The sequence below is a fragment of the Equus asinus genome, chromosome 2, assembly GCF_041296235.1.
Source record: "Equus asinus isolate D_3611 breed Donkey chromosome 2, EquAss-T2T_v2, whole genome shotgun sequence".
Lineage (NCBI taxonomy): Eukaryota > Metazoa > Chordata > Mammalia > Perissodactyla > Equidae > Equus > Equus asinus.
In genome coordinates this window covers 120,532,496-120,555,865 of record NC_091791.1, presented here as the reverse complement: position 1 = coordinate 120,555,865, position 23,370 = coordinate 120,532,496, and the positions used below count along the sequence as shown (strand labels likewise).

The 23,370-nt window shown below is 38.0% G+C and overlaps 1 protein-coding gene across 5 annotated transcripts in view; it reads left to right on the top strand.

The window, feature by feature from the left end:
* Window positions 1-23,370, top strand: part of HERC2 (HECT and RLD domain containing E3 ubiquitin protein ligase 2) — a 272,108-nt gene that overhangs the window by 194,796 nt on the left and 53,942 nt on the right. For all 5 annotated transcript variants that reach the window (XM_070497080.1, XM_014829918.3, XM_070497069.1 and 2 more), the window contains exons 58-68: window positions 371-452; window positions 556-699; window positions 2,392-2,482; window positions 2,781-2,958; window positions 3,148-3,229; window positions 3,314-3,485; window positions 4,512-4,656; window positions 5,399-5,624; window positions 18,012-18,183; window positions 19,077-19,266; window positions 21,147-21,287. In XM_070497080.1, coding sequence (XP_070353181.1) covers window positions 371-452; window positions 556-699; window positions 2,392-2,482; window positions 2,781-2,958; window positions 3,148-3,229; window positions 3,314-3,485; window positions 4,512-4,656; window positions 5,399-5,624; window positions 18,012-18,183; window positions 19,077-19,266; window positions 21,147-21,287 — 1,623 coding nt within the window. The remainder of the gene's footprint in view (window positions 1-370; window positions 453-555; window positions 700-2,391; window positions 2,483-2,780; window positions 2,959-3,147; window positions 3,230-3,313; window positions 3,486-4,511; window positions 4,657-5,398; window positions 5,625-18,011; window positions 18,184-19,076; window positions 19,267-21,146; window positions 21,288-23,370) is intronic.

The following is a 23,370-nucleotide window of genomic DNA, read 5'->3' as shown; positions in this document are numbered from 1 at the left end:
TAGATTATTTGTATTTTACTTTTCGTCTTTTATTATGAAATGTTCAAACATATCCAGGTAGAAAGAATAGGCACCTGAGCTCTCGTGTCTCTGTACCAGCTTCAGTAGTTACCAGCAGATGGTCACTTTTTTTGTCTTTATTTTCTACATACCCCTACCCCTGTTAATTTTAAAGTAAATCTCATTATATCATTTCATCCTTCAAATACTTTAGTGTGTATCTCTACGAGAAAGAAACTTCTTTGATTAATATAACCATGCAAATTAACAGTAATTCCTTGTATCATCTAATCAGGTTACTTGTAATTTTAAAAGTATAGATAAAATTATCTTTTCCCTTCTTTTGCTTTTTAAAAACATTCTGTTCTAGATAAAGGTTCCTTCGTTCTCTGAGACACTGTCTGCTTTGAATGTAGTACAGGTGGCTGGTGGTTCTAAAAGTTTGTTTGCAGGTATGATTATTCTAATATTAAGTAATTTTTAAATCATGCTTAACACTGAAAACATAGTTATGTTGTAAAAAGTGAGTCCTCTCCTCACTCTTGTTCCTTGCAGTGACTGTAGAAGGAAAGGTGTACGCCTGTGGAGAGGCCACAAATGGCCGGCTTGGGCTGGGCATCTCCAGCGGGACTGTGCCCATCCCCCGGCAGGTCACGGCTCTCAGCAGTTATGTGGTCAAGAAGGTGGCCGTTCACTCAGGTATCGGGCCAAGTTGGCACTTGTATGAGGATAAGCCTGTTGCTCCTGTTCTGTAAATAACTAGGGCCCTCGAATAATTTTCCCTAAGATATCCTTGCATTCTTTTTCAAGTTTTACTTACTTATTGGGAATAAAAATTGGATAATGTAATCTCGTGGTGGTCTAGAATTGAATTATTGTTGCTGCATGAGGCTTTTTGGAGACCAGGAGTTGTTTGCATTCTAGGTATGGGGCGTACCCCTCCAAGAGGAGCTTTTCAGTCTTGGAGTTGTGGTCTCAGGGTCATAGCATCTTTGAAATCATCATGTTCTGTGCTTAAATATATGTTATTTTTCTGGAGAAAGAGCCTGTATAACCTTCTTCAGATTCTCAAAGTGTCTGTGATCCCCACTGATAAGAAGAATCCTTTTAAAAAAATTGATACTCCTTCAATTTAGGAAACATTTATTTATTTATTTATTTTAGTGAGAAGAGGAAGATTATCCCTGAGCTAACATCTATGCCAGTCTTCCTCTATTTTGTATATGGGTCGCTGCCACAGCGTGGCTGCTGACGAGTGGTGTAGGTGCACACCCAGGAACTGAACCCGAGCCACTGAAGTGGAGCACACTGAACTTAACCACTAGGCCATGGGGCTGGCCCATAGGACACCTTTATTGAATATTCTTTCTTTCAAAGCACTGTGCTTGCCTCTGAGGAATGAAACTGAATTAGATGTAAAACTCAGTTTGTGTCTGTACCAAATAGGGTTAGATTTAACCCCATATAACAAAAAATCCAAACAGTAGTGGCTTGAGCAAGATAGAATTTTACTTTTCTCCTCCGTGAAGGTCTGGAGGTGGTGTCCAGGGCCAGTTCAGCAGCTCCAGCGCATGATGAGCACAGGCTTCCTCTTTCTGTCCACCCTCGTTGACAGATGGCTCTGTGGCTCTAGGCAGACACGAGATGGGCATTTCCTCCAGCTCACTTAGCCCCTCTAAAGAGCTTTTCCAGAAACCTCACTCATTTTCATTGCTTCTCTGTCACCATCCTCTCTGGGAAAGGGAGTCTGAGAAGTGTAGTTTTTAGCTGAGCACATGGTTGCCATTGATAATATGGGTTTTGTTGGTACCAAAGGAACAGGGCAGAATGAATGTTGAGGGGACCGGGAACCCAGGAACAGGTGACAGGAAATGCCAGTAAAGACAGTGCTCTTCAGTCTGAGGCAGAGTGGATGGACTGGGAGAGAATGGTCCATGCTGGAAAGAGCATGAGCTGATGTGTTGTGGGAATAGTGAGTATAATGCCTTAATTGCAAATGATGGTACTTTTGCTTAAATAATTCCACTTTCGGGGTGCATTTCTCAAAAGCTTAATTGCCACTGCATTTGATAATTTGCCTGATCACAAATGTACTTATTTTTACTTTTACCATCTGAATTTTGATCTTTTATATATTTAATAGAACAGGAACCCCATTAATAAACAGCATTCTTTTGCCTTTGTGAGTGAAATTGTTTCTTGGATTTAAACTTTGTAGTTTAATAAGAGTTTATTCATTTTATGTATTTGTCAGCCTGATGTTGCTTCTATCTACTCATTTATTCGACACATGTTCATTGAGTACATACTGCATGCCAGGCAAATTAAGTAGTTAGGCTGCATACTTTTGGTATACCAGTTCAGCAGCTCATATCTGTGTGAACATTGCAGGTGGCCGGCATGCTACGGCTTTAACTGTTGATGGGAAAGTGTTTTCCTGGGGTGAAGGTGACGATGGCAAACTTGGACACTTCAGCAGAATGTAAGAATATTTTCATTACTTGCTAATAAGAAATTGTTACTGATGATAATAGTGAATGCCATTTGATAGTTATTTTGCAGGAAATTAAATAGGATAGGTTGTTTATGAAAATAGAATTTAAAAATTTATTTTTTAAAATATCTATGAATGTGATTTGGCCTTACCTGTTCTAAGATTTGATAGTTAAGTTGATCTACAGATGTTGTTTTGACTAAATGTGGATCAGGGTAGATGTCCTTTTTTCCTTCTTAAAAAAAACTGGATTGATTATAGGGAATATTATTTAATCTTGCTCTAGGAACTGTGACAAGCCACGGCTAATAGAGGCCCTGAAAACCAAGCGTATTCGGGATATTGCCTGCGGGAGCTCTCATAGTGCAGCCCTCACGTCCAGCGGTGAACTGTATACCTGGGGCCTTGGAGAATATGGCCGGTTGGGACATGGGGATAATACAACTCAACTGAAGCCCAAAATGGTGATTATACACATACGCATTTTTGTTGCTTACAGAAAGCTTACCATCTGCTCATTTCAAGAGAAGATAAGCTTCAAGTCTAGGAAAGTTCATAAAGATGTGCATTATTGGCTTTCAGTCTTTGAAAAAATTTTCCTTGCTTTCTCAGTGTCTGTGCTTCATTCTCTTTTTAAATTTGTAATTGAGTAGGTGAAAGTCCTTCTGGGTCACAGAGTAATCCAGGTTGCATGTGGAAGTAGAGATGCACAGACCCTGGCTCTGACTGATGAAGGTGAGCTCCTGTCCTGATTCTATGTTTCTGGGTGGGTAGGAACATCATAAAAAGTTGATCTGAAGTATGTTTTTTTAAACCTAGGTTTGGTATTTTCCTGGGGTGATGGTGACTTTGGAAAATTGGGCCGAGGAGGAAGTGAGGGCTGTAACATTCCCCAGAACATTGAGAGACTAAATGGACAGGGGGTGTGCCAGATCGAGTGTGGAGCTCAGTTCTCCTTGGCTCTCACCAAGTCGGGAGTGGTGTGGACATGGTACGTAAACTCCCTGTCACCCACCAATGTGTCTTGGGGTACCTCCACCCTACCCCATGCCACCCTGAGGGGATGGTAAAACCTTCATTTTCTTACTCATTCCAGGTATCTTTGTCTTTTCGAGTTGGGATTAGTGATAACATTATAAGAAGAAATTGGCCATTATAACTGGGTTGTTTGGAAAAGAACGCTAGAGAAATTTTAGCCCAACATGTCTCTTCTGTTTAGTTGAGGTTTATGTAGAGAGTTTCTTCTGCTTGCTTGTTTGCTTCTTTTTTTTTTTTTTTTTTTTGAGGAAGATTAGCCCTGAGCTAACTGCTGCCAATCCTCCCCTTTTTTCCTGAGGAAGACTGGCCCTGAGCTAACATCCGTGCCCATCCTCCTCTATTTCATATGTGGGATGCCTGCCACAGCATGGCTTGCCAGGCGGTGCCGTGTCCGCACCTGGGATCTGAACCGGCGAACCCTGGGCCGCCGAAGCAGAACGTGTGCACTTAACTCCTGCAACACCAGGCCGGCCCTTCTTATGCTTTCTTACCATGCTAGAACCCTAGTGAGCAAATGGGCAGAAAACAGAATTCTGATTTCTGTGATCCTGAAAAAGTTCACCTGTGTTTCTTGTGAAAGTTTGTTTTATTAAATCAAAAAGGAATGGGACACTCGGCTGACACTGGATGGTCTGATGGGCCTTAGCTTGAGTATTATGACCCAGAGGCAGCTTGAGAAAGAATTACACTAAAGAGGACTTTTGAGAGGCATTTGAGGTTTTTTTGTCATGTTTTCAATCTCTTTGTGTGAAAACCTACATCAGTTAGTTAAATATTGTAAAACACACATTAGAATCTTGCTAGTAGAATTAATGAATTAATGGTATACTCTTTTATAACATAATTTCAAACACCGTAGGCATTGTATATGATCTTACCATTGAGATGGCTCTAACATTGTAAACAATGAGTGTTTTCCTGTGGAGCATTGCTAGACTATAGCCATATATTAAAATGTGAACTGTTGACCTCTTCGCAGGGGTAAGGGGGATTACTTCAGGCTGGGCCACGGCTCTGATGTGCACGTGCGGAAGCCTCAGGTGGTGGAAGGGCTGAGAGGGAAGAAGATCGTGCATGTGGCTGTCGGCGCCCTGCACTGCCTAGCGGTCACGGACGCAGGGCAGGTAAGCTGAGGTTATGATAGATCTTTTTCATGTCCAAGTGTAACTTGTAATGGAATGAGAGGAATCTTGGTACTTGAAAAACCAGAACAGGGCTTTGTCCATTTTGTTCCTCTGTGTATCTGCCCAGTTGTCGGCACAGGCTGAGGGCATCTTAGAAAGAGTTGCTGGCTCATGCATGTTATACAGTGTTGGACTCCCCACTCTGAAGTCCACTTGGAAATGGGAAGAGATTATCGTCATTGAAGGTGCTCCTACTGCTAAGGTATTAGCAGTATTTTACTTTAGAAATTGATAGCTGATGGGGAGATATATATCATTTTAGAAATTGTTATCCTTGACAGGTATTTCTCATTCTCTGCTTTGAGAGGCCATAGTGTGATAGGCTCATGGATGTTATATTTTTAAAATACGTTTATGGCAAAAAATTGGCATACTTTTTTTTAGTAAAAATGAATTAAAAATGAATTGTACCTTCTAATTCTGTAAAGTCAGAAGTGATTTACTTGAAAAGTGAACATATTGTTTTTTATCATTTTTCTTTGCAAAATAAAGGAAAAAATAAGTTACTGTATTTAGTCGAAGAGGATAATCTCCTTGCTTCCTATAACAGAACAGAGTAGATTAAGCCATTGAACTGATATTAAGTAAATACTGGTTTATAGTCATTGGCAAGGATTTTAAAGTAATTTTAAAGAAAATGTTCTGGAATCTTGAAAGTTTCTGATTTTTTCCCCCTTAACAGGTATATGCTTGGGGTGACAATGACCATGGCCAGCAGGGCAATGGCACAACCACAGTTAATCGAAAGCCCACACTTGTACAAGGCTTAGAAGGCCAGAAGATCACACGAGTGGCTTGTGGGTCTTCGCACAGTGTGGCGTGGACAACCGTTGATATGGCGACGCCCTCTGTCCATGAGCCTGTCCTCTTCCAGACAGCAAGAGACCCTTTAGGTGCTTCCTATTTAGGTAACACAGATTTGTATTTTATATGAGATCCTTTGGTGTGGTACAACATCATCACAAATAGAATGTCTAATGCTTATAGCACCACCAGATTAGAGTTTGCAGCACCATGTTAACTGCTTTCTGAACCAAAGCCACACAATATTCATTGTGCGCTGTGCTGTGATTTATTGACACTGGAATGAAAATTTTAGAAGGCAGCACCATGTGGATTCTTGTGTCATGGTCAGGTCAACTCTGGCAATGCTGTACACACAAGCAAAGAGAGAAGACTGTAATAACCACTGGACACATATAGGCACTGGCTGGACTGCCGGGTGTTTTCAATAGCTCTGTTTAGGTGTGGTTGACATACAGTAGACCTTCCACATGTAAAGTGTAATTTCGTAGCTGTGACGTGTGCACCTGTCAAAGCATCACTTCAGTCAAGACAGTGAACATACATACCACCCCTGAGTTTCCCTGGGCCACTTCATACCCTCCCTGCCTCCCACAGCAACTGACTTGCTTTTTGTCACTATACATCAGTTTCCAGTTTTTAGAGTTTTATATAAATGGGATCATACAGTATGTACTCTTTTTTATCTTATTTTTTTCACTGTGCATAATTATTTTTTGATTCATCCATGTTGCATGTATCAATAGTTCGTTCTTTTTTATTGTTGAATAGTATTTCATTTATGGATATAATGCAATTTGTTCATCTGTTCGCTTGTTGGTGGACTTTTGGCTTGTTTCCAGTTTTTGACTAATACAGATGAAATTGCTGTGAACATACGTGTACAGGTCTTTATATGGACGTACACTTGCATTTCTCTAGGGTAAATACCTAGGAGAGGAATGATTGGATTGTACGGTAGGTGCATGTTTATCTTCTGAAGATACCTACAAACTGTGTTACAGAGTGGTTGTTCTAAAGCTCCACCTCCTCCATGTTTTTGTCTACACTCGGTGTGATCATTCTTTAATTTTAGCCATTCTTGTAGTTGTGTAGTGTATCTCATTGTGGTTTTACTTTGCTTTTCCCTAATGACTAATGATGTTGGGCTTCTTGCTTATTTACCATCCATATATGGTTTTTTGTTGAATTGGCTATTCATATCTTTTGCTTATATTTAAAACTAGATTGTTTTCTTATTGAATTTTGGGCAGTCTTTATATTTTCTGGGTAGAAGTCTTTTGTCAGATATATGATTTGCACATATTTTCTCCCAGTGTGGCTTGTCTTTTCATTCTCTTCACAGGTGAATTTTAAAGAGCTGAAATATTTAATTTTGGTAAAATCTAGTTCATCTATTTCTTTCTTTTATGGATCATACTTTGGGATTGTATCTGAAAAACCTTTGCCTAATTCAAGATCCTGAAGATTCTTCTTTTGTGTTTTCTTATATAAGTCATATAGTTTTAGAATTGAGGTCTGTGCTTGATTTTGTGTTAAATTTTGTGGTGTGAGGTATGCATTGAAATTCTTTTGGGGGGGGTGGTATATGGGTATCCAGTTTCCACTGCAGTTGTTGAAAAAACTTCTTCTCTATTGAATTGCTTTTGCTCCTTTGTCAAAAATCTGTTGTCCAGGTATGTGTAGATCTATTTCTGGACTTTCATTTCTGTTACATTGATTTGTTTTTGGATTTTGATGCCAATACCACATTGTCTTGATCATTATAGTTGTATAAAACACTTGAATTCAGGCCATGGTAATCCTTTAGCTTCTTTTTTCAGATATGTTTTGGGTATTCTTGGCCTTTTGCATTTTCATGTAACTTTTAGAATCAGCTTGTCAGTTTTTGTAAAATAGCCTGCTTGTCATTTTGATTGCATTGACTGTATAGATCAGTTTGGAGAGGATGGGCATCTTCAAAATGTTGAATCTTCTAGCTCAGGAACATAATATTTCCTCCATTTGTTTAGGTCTTCAATTTTTCTAGCAATATTTCATAGTTTCAGTGTACAGGTCTTGCATATCTTTTGTTATATTTATACCTGTATATTTCATATTGTTTATACTGTTATAAATGGTATTTTGAAAACCTCTTTTGTCCTTGCTATCATCTAGAAATATTCAAGTTACTCCTTGCTAGTGTATAGAAATACAATTGATTTTTTTAGGGAATTTTATCTTTCTTCATTCTAATATGAATGTCACGTTTTTCCTCTGTCTTTCATGAGGGGACATTTTGTCTCCAGTGCCATCTGCTTTTATAAATAACTGAAATGTGATCTTCTGGCTTCACCAGTTATTAGCTCTATGAAATGGGGCAAGTTACTTAGCCTTCCTGTGCTGTTTCCTTTTCTGAGGTAGATGTAGCTGAGGACTGACTGCAGTCTTGTCCTTTCCAGTTTCTGTTACTCAGTGGTTCCATGTTGGTCTTCTTAACTTACAGCTCTTTTCATGTCACATTATGTGTATCACATTTTGGGATTGCCCTTTTCCATTCAGTGTAATTCTCTGGGGATCATCCAGGTTGTTGATGGATCAATCATTCCTTTTTATTACTTGAATACTATTCTATAGTTTATTTATACACTGAAGGAGATTTGGATTATTTTTAGTTTTTGGCTAGTACAAATAAAACCTGCTGTGAGTATGCATGTATAGGTTTTTGAGTCAGTAATGCATACCTGGAGTAAACCCCACTTGGTTTTGCTGCTTTTTATTTCTTAGATATTCTCTGTTGTTTATCTGTTTTCATTTTTATTGGTTTCTGTTCTCATCTTCATTAGTTCTTTCTTTATGCTGCCTTTAGGTTTATTTTGTTGTTTTTTTCTAGTTTCTTGAGGTAAGAGCTTAGATCATTGATTTGAGACCTTTTCTCTTTTCTAGTGAAAACTTTGAGGACTATGAATTTTCCTCTCAGCACTACTTTGGCTACGTCTCACAAATTTCAATATGTTGCATTTTCTTTTTCATTCGGTTTTATGTATTTTTAAAATTTCCTTTCAGACTTTGTTTTTCACCTATGCGTTTCTCTTTTTGTCTGTTTTGGATTCAATTTGCTAAAAAAATGTTAAGGACTTTTACCTTTTTGTTCATGATAGATATTTGTACTTCTCTAGTGATATCTCTGTGTGGTTTTGATATCAGGGTAGTGCTGGCCTCATTGAGTGAGGTGGTGAGTGTTTCCTTCTTTTCAGTTTGCAATTTGTGTAGAATTGGTAGTATTTCAATAGAATTCATCAGTGAAGCCATCTGGGCCTAGAGTTTTCTTTGTGGAGTTTCTTTGTGTTTTTTAACCACAAATTTAATTCCTTTAATAGATACAGGGCTATTTGTTTCTTTTCTAGTAAAATTTATCTCATTAATGAAAGTTGTTCTTTTCATTTAAATTGTTGAGTGTATTCACATAATGTTGGTCTCAATATTTGCTTATTCCCTTTTAATATTTATAGAATCTGTAGTGGTATCATCTCTCTCATTCCTCATATTGTTAATTGTATCTTTTCTTTCCAGTTTGTCTAGAGGCTTATCAATTTTATTAATTCAAAGTGCTAACGCTTCTTTGATTTCCTTGATTTTCTCCATTGTTTTCTGTTTCACTGATCTCTGCTCTAATCTTTGTTAATCCTTTTCTTCTTTTTTTGGTTTAATTTTTTCTTTTCTAGTTTCCTATAGTAGAAGCTTAGCTTGTTGGTTTAAGATCTTCCTGCTTTTCTAATGTAAGACATTTACTTTTCCCACCTTGATTAACTGACTCTGCTGTCATTATGACAGTTAGCCTCTTTATCCTATTGCTTCAGAACTCTTTGTGTTAAAATCTAATTTGACTGGTAATAATATAGCCACTCTAGTTTTCTTTCTTTTCTTTTCTTTGTTAATTGAGGTCATAATAGTTTATAACATTTTGAAATTTCAGTTGTACATTATTATTTGTCAGTCACCATATAAATGTGCCCCTTCACCCCTTGTGCCGACCCACCAAGTCCAATCCCCTCTGGGAACCACTAGACTGTTCTTTTTGTCTGTGTGTTACTTTATCTTCCACATATGAGTGAAATCATATTGTGTTTATCTTTCTCTCTCTGGCTTATTTCGCTTAACAAAATACCCTCAAGGTCCATCCATATTGTTGTGAATGGCGTGATTTTGTCTTTTTTTATGGCTGAGTAGTATTTTATTACATATACATACCACATTGTCTTTATCTGCTGATCAGTTGATGGGCACTTGGGTTGCTTCCACATCTTGGCTATAGAGAATAATGCTCAAATGAACAGAGGGGTGCATAAGTCTCTTTGAATTGTTGATTCCAAGTTCTTTGGATGAATACCCAGTAGGGAAATAGCTGGATCATACGGTATTTCTAGTTTTAATTTTTTGAGAAATCTCCATACTGATTTCCATAGTGGCTGCACCATTTTGCATTCCAACAAGCAGTGTATGAGAGTTTTCTTTTCTCTACATCCTCTCCAACATTTGTTAATTTTTATCTTCATGATTATAGCCATGCTAACAGGTGTAAGATGATATCTCAGTGTAGTTTCGATTTGCATTTCCCTGATGATCAGTGATGTTGAACAGCTTTTCATGTGCCTATTTGACTATCTGTATTTGTTCTTTGGAAAAATGTGTGTTCATATCCTCTGCCCTTTCTTTGATTGGGCTTTTTTTTGTTGTTGAGTTGTATGAGTTCTTTATATATTTTAGAGATTAACCTCTTGTCAGATAAATAATTTGTGAATATTTTATCCCAGTTGGTGGATTGTCTTTTCATTTTGTTCCTGGTTTCCTTTGCTTTGCAGAAGCTCTTTAGTCTGATGAGGTCCCATTTGTTTCTTCTGTTTCCCTTGTTCAAGTAGACATGGTATTCAGTAAGATCCTTCTAAAACCAGTGTCAAAGAGTGTAGTGCCTATATTTTCTTCTAGGAGTTTTATGGTTTCAAGTCTTCCTTCAAGTCTTTGATCCATTTTGAGTTAATTTTTGTGTATGGCGAAAGATAATGGTCTACTTTCATTTTTTTGCATGTGGCTGTCCAGTTTTCCCAACAGCATTTGTTGAAGAGACTTTCTTTTCTCCATTGTATATTGTTAGCTCCTTTGTTAAAGATTAACTGTCCATAGATATGTGGTTTTATTTCTGGGCTTTCAATTCTGTCCCATTGATCTGTGTACCTGTTTTTGTACCAGTCCCATGCTGTTTTGATCACTATATTTTTGTAGTATATTTTGAAGTGAGGGATTGTGATGCCTCCAGCTTTGTTCTTTTTTCTCAGGATTGCTTTAGCTAATCAGGGTTGCTTGTTGCCCCATATGAACTTTAGGTTCTTTGTTCCATTTCCGTGAAGAATGTCATTGGGATTCTGATTGGGATTGCACTGAATCTGTAAATTGTTTTAGGTAATATGAACATTTTAAGTATATTCTTTCAATCCATGTGCTTGGAATATCTTTTCATTTCCTTATGTCATCACTGATTTCTTTCAATAATGTCTTACAGTTTTCATTGTATAGGTCTTTCACCTCCTTGGTTAAATTTATTCCTAGATATTTTATTCTTTTTGATTGCAATTGTAAGTGGGATTGAATTCTTGAGTTCTCTTTCTGTTAGTTCCTTATTCGAGTATAGAAATGCCACTGATTTGTCTAAGTTGATTTTGTACCCTGCAAGTTTGCTGTAGTTGTTGATTATTTCTAGTAGGTTTCCAATGGATTCTTTAGTATTTTCTAGATATAGAATCATATCATCTGCAAACAGAATTTCACTTCTTCATTGCCTTTGGGTTCCTTTTATTTCTTTTTATTGCCTAATTGCTGTGACCAAAACCTCAGGTACTATGTTGAATAAGAGTAGTGAGAGTGGGCACCCTTGTCTTATTCCTGTTCTCAGAGGGATGACTTTCAGTTTTTCCCTGATGAATATTATGTTGGCTGTGGGTTTGTCATATATGGCCATTGTTATGTTGAGGTTCTGTCCTTCAATACCCATTTCATTGAAATTTTTGATCATAAATGGATGTTGGATCCTGCCAAATGCTTTCTCTACATCTGTTGAGATGATCAATAGATGAGGAATAGGTTTTTATTCCTCATTTTGATAATGTGGTGTATCACCTTTATTGATTTTGGGATACTGAACCATCCCTGTGTCCTTGGTATAAATCCCACTTGCTGATGGTGTATGATCTTTTTAGTGTGTCGCTGTATTCAACTTGCCAATATTTTGTTAAGTATTTCTGCATCTATGTTCATCAGCGATTTTGGCCTATAATTTTCCTTCTTTGTGTTTTCCTTGTCTGGTCTTTGGATCAGAGTGATGTTGGCCTTGTGGAATGTGTTAGGAAGTGTGCCATCTTCTTCAGTTTTTTTGGAGTAGTTTGAGAAGAATAGGTGTTAAATCTTCTTTGAATGTTTAGTAGAATTCTCCAGAGAAGCCATTTGGTCCTGGATTTTTATTTTTTGGGGAGGTTTTTCTTTGCTGTTTTCAATCTCTTTACTTGTGATTGGTCTGTTCAGATTCTCTATTTCTTCTTGGCTGTTTTGGGAGTTTGTATGTGTCTCAGATTTATCCATTTCTTCTAGATTGTCCAATTTGTTGGCATACAGTTTTCCAGAGCATTCTCTTATAATCTTTTGCATTTCTCTGGTATCCATTGTAATTTCTCCTCTTTCATTTCTGATTTTACTTATTTGAACTTTTCTCTCTTTTCTTCTTTTGAGTCTGGCTAAGGGCTTTTCAATTTTGTTTATCTTCTCAGCGTACCAGCTCTTTGTTTCGTTGATCCTTTTTACTGCTTTTTTTTGGTTTCAATTCCATTTACTTCTACTCTAATTTTTATTATTTCTCCCCTCTGACTTCAGGCTTTGTTTGTTCTTTTTCTAATTCTTTTAGAAGCAGTCTAAGATTGCTCATTTGAGCTTTTTCTTGTTTGTTAAGGTGGCTTTATACTGTGATGAATTTACCTCTTAAGACCGCTTTTGCTGAATCCCATATGAATTGGTATGGTGTATTTTCATTTTCATTTGTCTCTAGGTATTTTTTTATTTCTTCTTTAATTTCTTCAGTGATCCATTGGTTGTTCAGTATTCTGTTGTTTAATCTCCACGTGTTTGTCACTTTCCCAGCTTTTTTCTTGTAGTTGATTTCCAGTTTCATAGCGTTGTGGTCAGAAAAGATGCTTGATATGATTTCATTCTTTTTAAATTTACTAAGGCTTGCCTTGTTTTCCAGCATATGATCTGTCCTTGAGAACATTCCATGTGCACTTCAGAAGAGTGTGTATTCTGCTATTTTGGATGGAGTGTTCTATATATATCTATTGAGTTAATCCCGTCTAGTTTTTCATTTAGATCCACTATTTCCTTGTTGCCTTTCTGTCTGGATGATCTATCCATTGATGTAAAAGGAACGTTAAGGTCCCCTACCATCATTGTGTTGTTGTTGAGTAGCTCCTTTCAGCTTTGTTAATAGTTGCTTTATGTACTTTGGTGCTCCTATGTTGGGTGCATAGATATTTATAAGTGTTATGTCTTCTTGGTGGAGTGTCCCTGTTATTGTTATAAACTGCCCATCTTTGTCTCTCGTTACCTGTTTTGTCTTGAAGTCTACTTTGTCTGCTATAAGTATGGCAACACCTACTTTCTTTTGTTGCCATTGGCTTGGAGTATCATCTTCCATTCCTTCACTCTGAGCCTGTATTTGTCTTTAGAGTTGAGATGTGTTTCCTGGAGGCAGCATATTGTTGGCTCATATTTTTCAATCCCTCCTACCACTCTGTGTCTTTTGATTGGAAAATTCGATCCATTTACATTTAGAGTGATTATTGATATATGAGGGCTTAATGCTGCCATTTTATTGCTCGTTTTCCAGTTCTTCTCCCTTTCTGTTGTTTTTTGTCCCATGTATTTCATATTACCAGTTTAGTTTGGTAGTTCTCTATGATGATTTTCTTAGTTTTGTCTTTATTTATCATTTGTGTCTCTGTTCTGATTATTTGTTTAGTGGTTACTGTGATGTTTGTATAAAAAAATCTCAAAGATGAGATAGTCTATTTTCTGATACCCTCCTGTTTTTTAGACGACACCAATTCTATCCCTTTCTGTTTCCCCTTTAAGTTATTATTGTCAAAACTTATTCCATCCTTTGTTCTGAGTTTGTGGTTAAAATGATGAGATTACATTTATTTTTGATGTTTTCCTTCTCTTTATCTTTAATGTTTAATTAATTGTTTGCCAACCTCTTCTGATAGCTGCAATTTTCTGATTTTGTCTACCTATTTAACTCCTTGCTCAAGGTTTTGTATCCCCTTTCTTTTTTGTTTTTTTCCAGGTATGAGAGCCTTCTTGTGCATTTTTTTTTTTAGGACGGACATTCATGTGGTGATGAACTCCCTTAGCTTTTGTTTTTCTGGGAAAGTTTTTATTTCTCCATCATATCTGCAGGAAATTTTCCCTGGATAGAGAATTTAGTATTTTTGACTGGCAGTTTTTGTCTTTCAGAATTTTAATCTATTATTCCACTCTCTCCTCATCTGTAAGATTTCTGTTCAGAAATCCGCTGAAACCCTGATAGTAGTTCCTTTTCAAGTTATTTTCTTCTGCCTTGCTGCCCTTAGTATGTTTTTCTTTTGCCATCTTGTCTGCTATATGCCTTGGAGAAAGTCTTTTGACATTGATATAATTTGGAATTCTGACAGCTTCTTTCTGTATCTCCAGCTGCTTCCCCAGGTTTAGGACATTCTCAGGTATTGTTTCTTTGTGCTCCATTCTCCTGTTCTTCTCCCTCGGGAATACGGATAATCTTATGTTGCATTTCCTATTTCAGTTGGACATGACTGAGTGAATTTCTTCACTTCTTTTTAGTTTTAGTCATCTCTCTTCCTCTATCTGAAACATTTCTATATTACTGTCCTCCAAGCTGCTAATTCTCTCCTCCATAATACCAGCTCTGTTATTCATGGACTCCAGATTTTTCTTTATTTCATCCATTATGTTTTTTCATCTCCAACATTCCCGGTTGGTTTTTCTTTATAGTTTGAGTCTCTTTTGTGATGAAGTTCCTCATGTATTAAATTGTCTATCTGTATTTTCTTGTAACTTTTTAGTTTATTTTATGATAGCTATTTTGAATTCTCTCTTATTTAGATTTTAAATTTCTGTGCCTTCAGGATTGATTTCTTGGTGCTTGTAATTTTCCTTCTGGTCTGGAGTCTTAAACTGTTTTTTCATATTGTTTGCTGGCATGGATTTGTGCCTCTGCACAGTGATAATATCTGGTCACAGCTTCCATCTCCTGTCCCTGGGTGGGGGTCAGGAGCTGTGTATTCTGAGCCCACCACAATTTGCAACTTGCTTGCTCACAGCTGCTGCTCTTCTATCTTATGCACCAGTGCCCTGCGCAACCAGTTGTGCTGGAGTGCCTGGCTGGGGGTGAGGTGCTTTCTTTCGCCACTGTGATCCTGGTGGCATTCTCACTCTGTTCTTCCTATCTGCTCTCCTGAGGTGCTGTCTTAATGCAGAGCCCCCTGCAATAACTTAGCCTCTTCTGTCTGGAGCTTTCCCTCGAGCTGTGAGGGAACTTGGAGAGCGAAGATGTTCCTGTAGAGGGCCACCCCTCCCACCATGTCCTCAGCTGTGCACAGTCCTGAGGTTACTGCCATTCAGGAGGGAGAAGAGATCCCTTCATGTCCTTCTACTTCTTCTAGGGGTTCAGCGCCTCACCCTTCAGACGTATGGCTGCATGGGTCTCTCAGACGTCTTTTGTGTTGCATGAATGTCCTCTGTTAGTATATGAATGTCCTTTTCATTGTGTTTAGAGCGGAGAGTCTAAGGGAAGAGCTCACTCCGCCATGATGCCTATGTCTCTCTTCAGCTTTTTTTAAATCAGTGCTGTATACTATATGAACCATGGTATTCCATAGACTATGATATACTATGGTATCTTTTCTGTCCTTTACTTTTCACCTATTTGTGTCTTTATATTAAAAGGAGATTCCTTGTAGGTAACATATATTTAGATTTTGCTTTTTAAAATTTTCACTGACTATCTTTTTTGACGTTATGTGGTCCCCTTTCACTTCCTGGTATCATTGATGTCTCTGTGTTATATCTATCGTCTTGCTGTGTGTTTTCTTTTCCTCCTTGCTGGTCATTGTTCTCTCTCTCCTCTTTTCCTGCCTTCCTTTGAATTAATTATTTTCTATGATTTAATTTTTTCTGCTTTGTTTTCTGTGAGCTCTAACTCCCTATGTTATTTTAGTGATTGCTTCAGAAGCTATATTATACACCTTTAACTTATCATGGTCCACCTTCACATGGTACTCTACTATGTCATATGTAGAATATGAATCATACAACAGTAGATTTCTATTTCTTCTGTCCCAGCCTTTGTGCTGTTGTTGTCATACATTTCTTTGTATGTTGTAAACATCACCGTATTTTTTATTAGTTTTCTTTAAACATCAGGTTGTGTATTAAAATGATTTAAAGAGTAAGAGAAGGTCTCTGTATTTACTCATGTGGTTACCATTTCCAGTGCTCTTTACTCCTTTGTGGAGACCCATGTTTCCATTTGGCATCATTTTCCATCTGCTTGAAGGGCTTCCTTTTTTATGTCTTATTGTGTGTATGTGCTGGGGACTCTTCCTTTCAGCTTTTTTATGTTTGAACTTGTTATTTTGCTTCATTTTTGCAATATAGCTAAGCTGAGTATAGAATACTAGGTTGACAGTGTTTTTTCCACTGTTTTAAAGAAACTGTCCTGCTGTCTTCTAGCTTACATTTTTTTCATTGTGAATTTCTTGTCATTCTTATCTTTGTTCTTCTGCACATACTGTGTCTTTTTTTCTCAGACTACTTTTAAGATTTTCTTTCTTTCCCCTTGGTTTTTGGCAATTTGATAACCATGTGTCCTGATGCAGTTATTTTCATGGTTCTTGTGGTTTATTCTGCTTCTTGGATATTTGGGTTTATAATTTTCATCAAATTTGGAAGTTCACAGTCACTACTTTTTCTAAAAAATTTTTTCTGTTCTTTCCTCTTTTGGGAACTCTAGTTCCACATGTCTCTTGAAGTTGTCCCACAGGCAACTTATGCTTTGTCCATTTTTTACTTTTTTTTTCTCTTCTCTGTTTCATTTTGGATAGTTTCTGTTGATATGTCTTCAAATTTACTAGTGTTTTCTTTATTTTTTAGTGTACTGTTAATGTCATAAAACTATTGTAATCTCTGACATTGGAGTTTCCTCTCTAGAAATTTGATTTGGATATTATTTTTATATCTTCCATGTCTAGCTCTCTTTTTGAACATATAAAATAACGATATCGTAAGTGATTTAACTTCCCTGTCTGCTGATTATAACATCTGTCTCAGTTCTGGGTTATGTACATCAGTTGATTTTTCTCCTTATTTCTGAATTGAGTGGTACTTTTCTGCCTTTCTGCCTACCTGGTAACTTTTGGTTGGATGCCATGTATTGTGAATTTTGCTAGAGATTTTTATATGTCTATAAATCTTTTTGAGCTGAAATACTTTTAAGTTACTTTGAAACAGTTTGATCCTTTCGGGTCTTGATTTTGGACTTGCTAAGTGGATTCAGACCTGATAGTAGTCTGGGACTAATTATTTCCCAACACTGAGGCAAGGCCTTTCTGCGTACTGTTCTCAGTGCCCTGTGAATTATGAAGTCTTCCCATGTGGCAGACAGGAGCAAGTGCTATGCTGAGCCCTCAGTGTCCTTGCGCTTGAGGCTTGCTGGGCCTCCAGTCCTTTCCTGTAGTTTTATCTTTGGGTTTTGGGAGTTCCCTCTCACACAGGCACTCGTCAGCTTTTGTTGCATTCTCAACTGGCGTGAGAGAGGGCACTTCCAGATCTCCAGGGTGCTTTCTGGGCAGCTCTCTTGTCTCTGGTCCTGTCCTGTGAACTCTGGTCACGTTGACCTCCCTAACTCTGAGGTCCGCCTCCTCTGTGCTTGGATACCACTGGGTTATGTCTGATTCCATCCCTCTGCCGAGGCCTGGGAACTCTCAGGGCAATGAGCTATAACATGTGTCCAATAAGACTGTTTACTGGTGAACTTCTTGTCTTCTTTCCATTGTTTTGGGGTTTTTCGTTTCTTGCATTTCAGTGGTAAGTAAATACACATAGTTATTGTAGCCTTTTCACACTCACATATGTATAACATAAATTGTTGTAAGTGCAGTTTGCAAAAGTATCTACACCGTTTTCCAGTTATAGTGAACCTTTGCTGAAAATAGCTCCTTTACAGAAGTATAGATAAGATAAAATAACTGGGTTTTTTCACTCTGAAAGACCACTAACGAACCTAATTCCTAATCTGTGAAATAGCAAAATGCAGATTGCCGTGTATTTTGAAACTAAACTTAAAGGTCAAATTATAGAAATAGAGCAAACTTTGATCTTAGAAAGTGAACTCAAATTTTATTTTCCTTTTCCAGGTGTGCCTTCAGATGCTGATTCTTCTGCTGCCAGTAATAAAATCAGTGGTGTAAACCATTCTAAACCAAATCGCCCTTCTCTTGCCAAGATTCTGCTTTCATTGGATGGAAATCTGGCCAAACAGCAGGCCTTATCTCATATTCTTACAGCATTGCAAATCATGTATGCTAGGTAGGCTTGTTTGCTAACTTTTGAAAACCCACAATTATGTAAGCTTTCAGTCTTTGTAACTTTTTGATTGATCAAATGTCTCACAGAATGTTGTGTTATTGTTTTTAAATACTGTGAATTTTAGTTCACATACCCTTTAACAATGAATAATGGTATCTTTGTGCTTTCTTTATTGGGAGTTGAAATATTAATCGGAAAACCAAAAATCAGAACATTTTCATTATTCTTTATGGCCAGTAAACTCTAAGCATTAATATTTGGGGGACACGGTGAAGAATTGGTTGATAATAATATACAGTAATGTCTAAGGCCACTTGTCATCCCCTTCACTCAAACACTTGATAAGGCATAGTGTTGATATTGCTGACTTTTCCAATATTTTGCTGCTGTTTTCTCACAGCCTAAGTAAGTTGCCCATCTATCAGTGTATTGTGGTTATGGTCCTGATGAGCAGAAATAAATACTCACACAGGAAGATTAGTTTCCAATCAAAGGCCAACTCAGTCATCGAGAGGACGTTTAGTTCTTGCTGCCTCCTGTGAAGCACTGTTGGTACACGGCTTTCAGTAAACACAAAATTACCCTCGGGTTCTAACAACAAGCCAAGAGGAATTTCTCGGGGAAATCCAGAGGCTTATTCTGCTCTGACTTTTATGTTTGGCAGTTTTCTACCTGTCATCACTATGGTCATTCATGTAAAAAAAGATCGAGAGTGAACATTTTAGCTTTTAGCAGATGAATATAGTAATAATGGCCAGTATTTTTCCTAAACTCTTTTCTACGTATCGTGTAAAAATGAGGGAGTCCTTCAGTGAGCGCTTGTCCTTCCCCCTGACTCTACTGTCCAGCAATGGTGAAGAGTTCATCACAGACCTGGCTTTCTATCCTGACAGAGATGCAGTGGTTGGGGCCTTGATGCCAGCTGGCATGATTGCCCCAGTGGAGTGTCCCTCGTTTTCCTCTTCGGCACCCCCTTCTGACACGTCTGCCATGGCCAGTCCCATGAATGGAGAGGAATGTGTACTCCCCGTTGATATTGAAGACCGACTAAGTCCAAATATGTGGCAAGAGAAGAGAGGAGAGGTAAAAATAAATGGTAAAGCAATATAGCAAAATTAGATCAGAAAGGAAAAGGTAGCTACTTTTTGTTAGGAAAGTGTAAGTCATTCTTTCACTTAATTCAGAGTGATTTTGCACCTACTGCTATTTTTAGCTTGAATTAGAAAATATTCTGTTAAAGAGGAGCTTTTTTTAGTGCTTAAATAGAAATAGATTTATCCTTTTTTTTTTAATACGTTTTGTGGAACACCGTTGTAATTTTTTTTGATTTTTTTTAATTAAGGTTATGAAAGTTAACATCCTTGTGAAATTACAGTTGTACATCATTATTAGTCATGTTGTAGGTACACCACTTCACCCCTAGTGCCCTCCCCCCACCCCCCTTTCCCCTGGCAACCACCGATCAGTTCTCTTTGTCCATATGTTAACTACCACCTATGAGTGGAGTCATACAGAGTTTGTCTTTCTCTGTCTGGCTTATTTCACTCAACATAATACCCTCAAGGTCTATCCATGTTATTGTGAATGGGATGACTTTGTCCTTTTTTATGGCTGAGTAGTATTCCATTGTATATACATACCACATCTTCTTTATCCAATCATCAGTTGCTGGGCACTTAGGTTGGTTCCATGACTTGGCTATTGTGAATAACGCTGTGATGAACATAGGGGTGCATGGGACTTTTGGAATTGCTGATTTCAGGTTCTTAGGATAGATACCCAGTAGTGGGATGGCTGGGTCATAAGGTATTTCTATTCTTAACCTTTTGAGGAATCTCCATACTGTTTTCCATAGTGGCTGCACCAGTTTGCATTCCCACTAACAGTGTATGAGGGTTCCTTTTTCTCCACAGCCTCTCCAACATTTGTCACTCTTGGTTTTGGATATTTTTGCCATTCTAACAGGTGTAAGGTGATATCTTAGTGTAGTTTTGATTTGCATTTCCCTGATGATTAGTGATGATGAGCATCTTTTCATGTGTCTATTGGCCATCCGTATATCTTCTTTGGAGAAATGTCTGTTCATGTCCCCTGGCCATATTGTAATTGGGTCGTTTGATTTTTTATTGTTGAGTTGTGTGAGTTCTTTGTATATTATGGAGATTAACCCTTTGTCGGGTGAATAACTTGTGAATATTTTTTCCCAATTAGTGGGCTGTTTTTTTGTTTCAATCCTGTTTTCCCTTGCCTTGAAGAAGCTCTTTAGTGTGATGAAGTCCCATTTGTTTATTCTTTCTATTGTTTCCCTCACGTGAGGGGTTATGGTGTCCGAAAAGATTCTTTTGAAGCTGATGTCAAAGAGTGTACTGCCGATATTCTCTTCTAGAAGACTTATTGTTTCAGGGCTAATCTTTAGGTCTTTGATCCATTTTGAGTGTATTTTTGTAAATGGTGAAAAAGAATGGTTGATTTTCATTCTTTTACATGTGGCTGCCCAGTTTTCCCAGCACCATTTGTTGAAGAGACTTTCTTTCCTCCATTGTAGGCCCTCAGCTCCTTTGTCAAAGATTAGCTGTCCTAGATTTATCCTTTTAAAAGGCTGCTAAATGCAGGTTCACAGTCCTTTATCTGCAATTCTGAAACCTTAAAGCTCTGAAAGCCAAAAGTTTTTGTAACTTATGTTGGGAAAAAACCCAACCTGAAGTCAAATGTGTGAGCTCATTTTAGTCTTCTTCATGTGACGTATTGTGAATAGATTTTCCTGGGAATATGAATGTGCGTGACTTTGCAGGGCTTCCCAGACCCCACTGGAGGTGTAGCTGGTGGTGTAAGTACCTTGTTAGCTCTGTAAAATCTGGGACAGTCCAGATAGCTCAAGGGGTTTTAGATAAGGCTTTTTGGAGTTGTGTGGGAAGTGTGCCACATTGCTGAGTTTTTCCTCTTCCTGTGTGTTTTTAATCTAGATTATCTCTTCTGAGGATGCTGTGACTCCCTCTGCAGTGACTCCATCTGCTTCCTCAGCTTCTTCTCGGCCGTTTATCCCGGTGACAGATGACCCAGGAGCTGCCAGCATCATTGCAGAAACCATGACCCAAACCAAAGAGGTCACAGGCTTTCCTCTTTAGCATTTTATTTTGAAATAATGTGAAATATACACAATAGTTGCAGAATTAGTACATGGAAATGGAACATGGTAAACTCCTGTGTACCGTTCACCTAGGTTCTCCAGTTGCTAGCATTTCTGAACCATTGGCAGGAGAGCTGCAAGGCACAGTCCCCATTCCTCCTCAGTGCTCCAGTGCATACTTCCTGAGTATCAGGGTGTTAACACTGATCCAGGATTAATTTCTAACCCACAGACTTACTTAGATTTTTCTCATTGTCCCAAGAGTATCCTTCATACCTTTAGGACCCAACCCAGGGTTGCGTGTTGTCTCTTTGGTCTTCAATATGTAATAGTTCTTCAGTCCTTCCTTTGACAGAAATGCCACAGGAACAATTCATTGTTCTCGGTGCATCCCATTGGGGCATGCGCATTGTTGTTTTACTGCATTACTGGTGACATTAATTCTTACCACTTGGTTAAGAGTATCTGCCAGGTTTCTCCACTGGAGGTTAATAAAAGTATGTTAATAAGTATTAATGGGAGATACTTGGAGACTGTGTAAATAACTTCATCATATTTTCACCCACCAATTTGTAGTATCTATTGATGATTCTAGCTGAATCCATTATTACTGTGGTAGTTGTCATATGGTGATTTTTCAAATGTCATCATTCCTTTTGGAATATAAATGTTGCTATTCTCCTCTAAGGGAAAACTTTCCATTCTTGTCTTGTCTGTCTGCCTATATTGGCATACGTTCATAGTATTTTATTCAAATAATGACATATATTAGTATTATCATTTGACACCCAAATTGTCCCAAACTTGGTCATTGGGTGCCCTTTTTGGCTGGTTCCATTTCCTTCTAACATGTCCCCATAATTCTTTGAGCACTTCCTTACTTTTTGGTACAACAGTGTGTTCTAGACTCATTTTTCACCTACCCTGCCATTGCCCTGGAATCAGCCATTTCTTCAAAGAGCCCTGGTTCCTTTTAGTGGATCACAGAATTTAGAAACAAGATCTGGGAGTTTGGTAAGGCGATTGCTCCTGGATGTCCTTGGTTTAGGCCTTCTCAGCAAGCAGACATGCATGGACATGAGCATTTATTTCTCCTTTGGCATCTTATCTATGTAATAAAAACCATGAGTCTTTCAAACCAATAATTTCAATTCCAGTCCAACATCACAGGGTTTATCCTTGCTCTGTCCCTTTCTGTATTTGATGTATATAGTCTTTTTATATGTTGCTGGATTGGTTTGCTATTTTTTTGAGGATTTTTGCACCTATATTCAAAAAGGATATGGATCTGTAGTTTTCTTGTGATGTCTTTGCCTAGTTTGGGTATCAGAGTAAAACTGGCTTCATAGAATGAGTTGGACAGTGTTCCTTCTTCTTTTTTTTAAGAAAAGTTTGTCAAGGGTTGGTATAATTCTTTAATTATTTGGTGGAATTTTATCGGTCCTTCTAACATATTCCCATCATTCTTTGAGAGTTACTTTGCTTTCTGGCACAACACAAAATTCTAGGCTCAACAAGATGTTTTATGCTTCAGCACAGAAATCAGATGTTTTCTCCAAGAAGTGGAGAATGATACTTAAAAGCCAAGATCTGGACCTTCATATGCTCATTACTGTTGGGGTGTTGCTGTTCATAAGCTCTCTTACCGGACAGGCCTAAGGAATAAATGTGTGTCTGTATATACCCACACAATAGTTAAGTACAATAATATTTATTTCATTATATATCTACATATATTGAAAAGCATTGGTTCACAGCAATATGATCAATTGTAATAACTGCCCAGGATTCACTCTAGTTTTCTTCTTTCTGTATTTATAACTCTCTTCTCTGAAACTGAGAAACCTGGCCCCTGTTATTGACAGTTTATTTACTTCCCTTTAGGTAGCCAGCCTCCCATCTTGGCTGCCACCCCTCCCCAACACAGGAACCCTTGCGCTGCACAGCTAAATCTGTCTGACCTCTTCAGGGATGTCCTCTCATGCTGCTTAACCCATGACTTCCCCTTCCCACCCATGCTGCGTTTGCCCAAAGCAGGGACATGTTCCACTTGCCTTGGC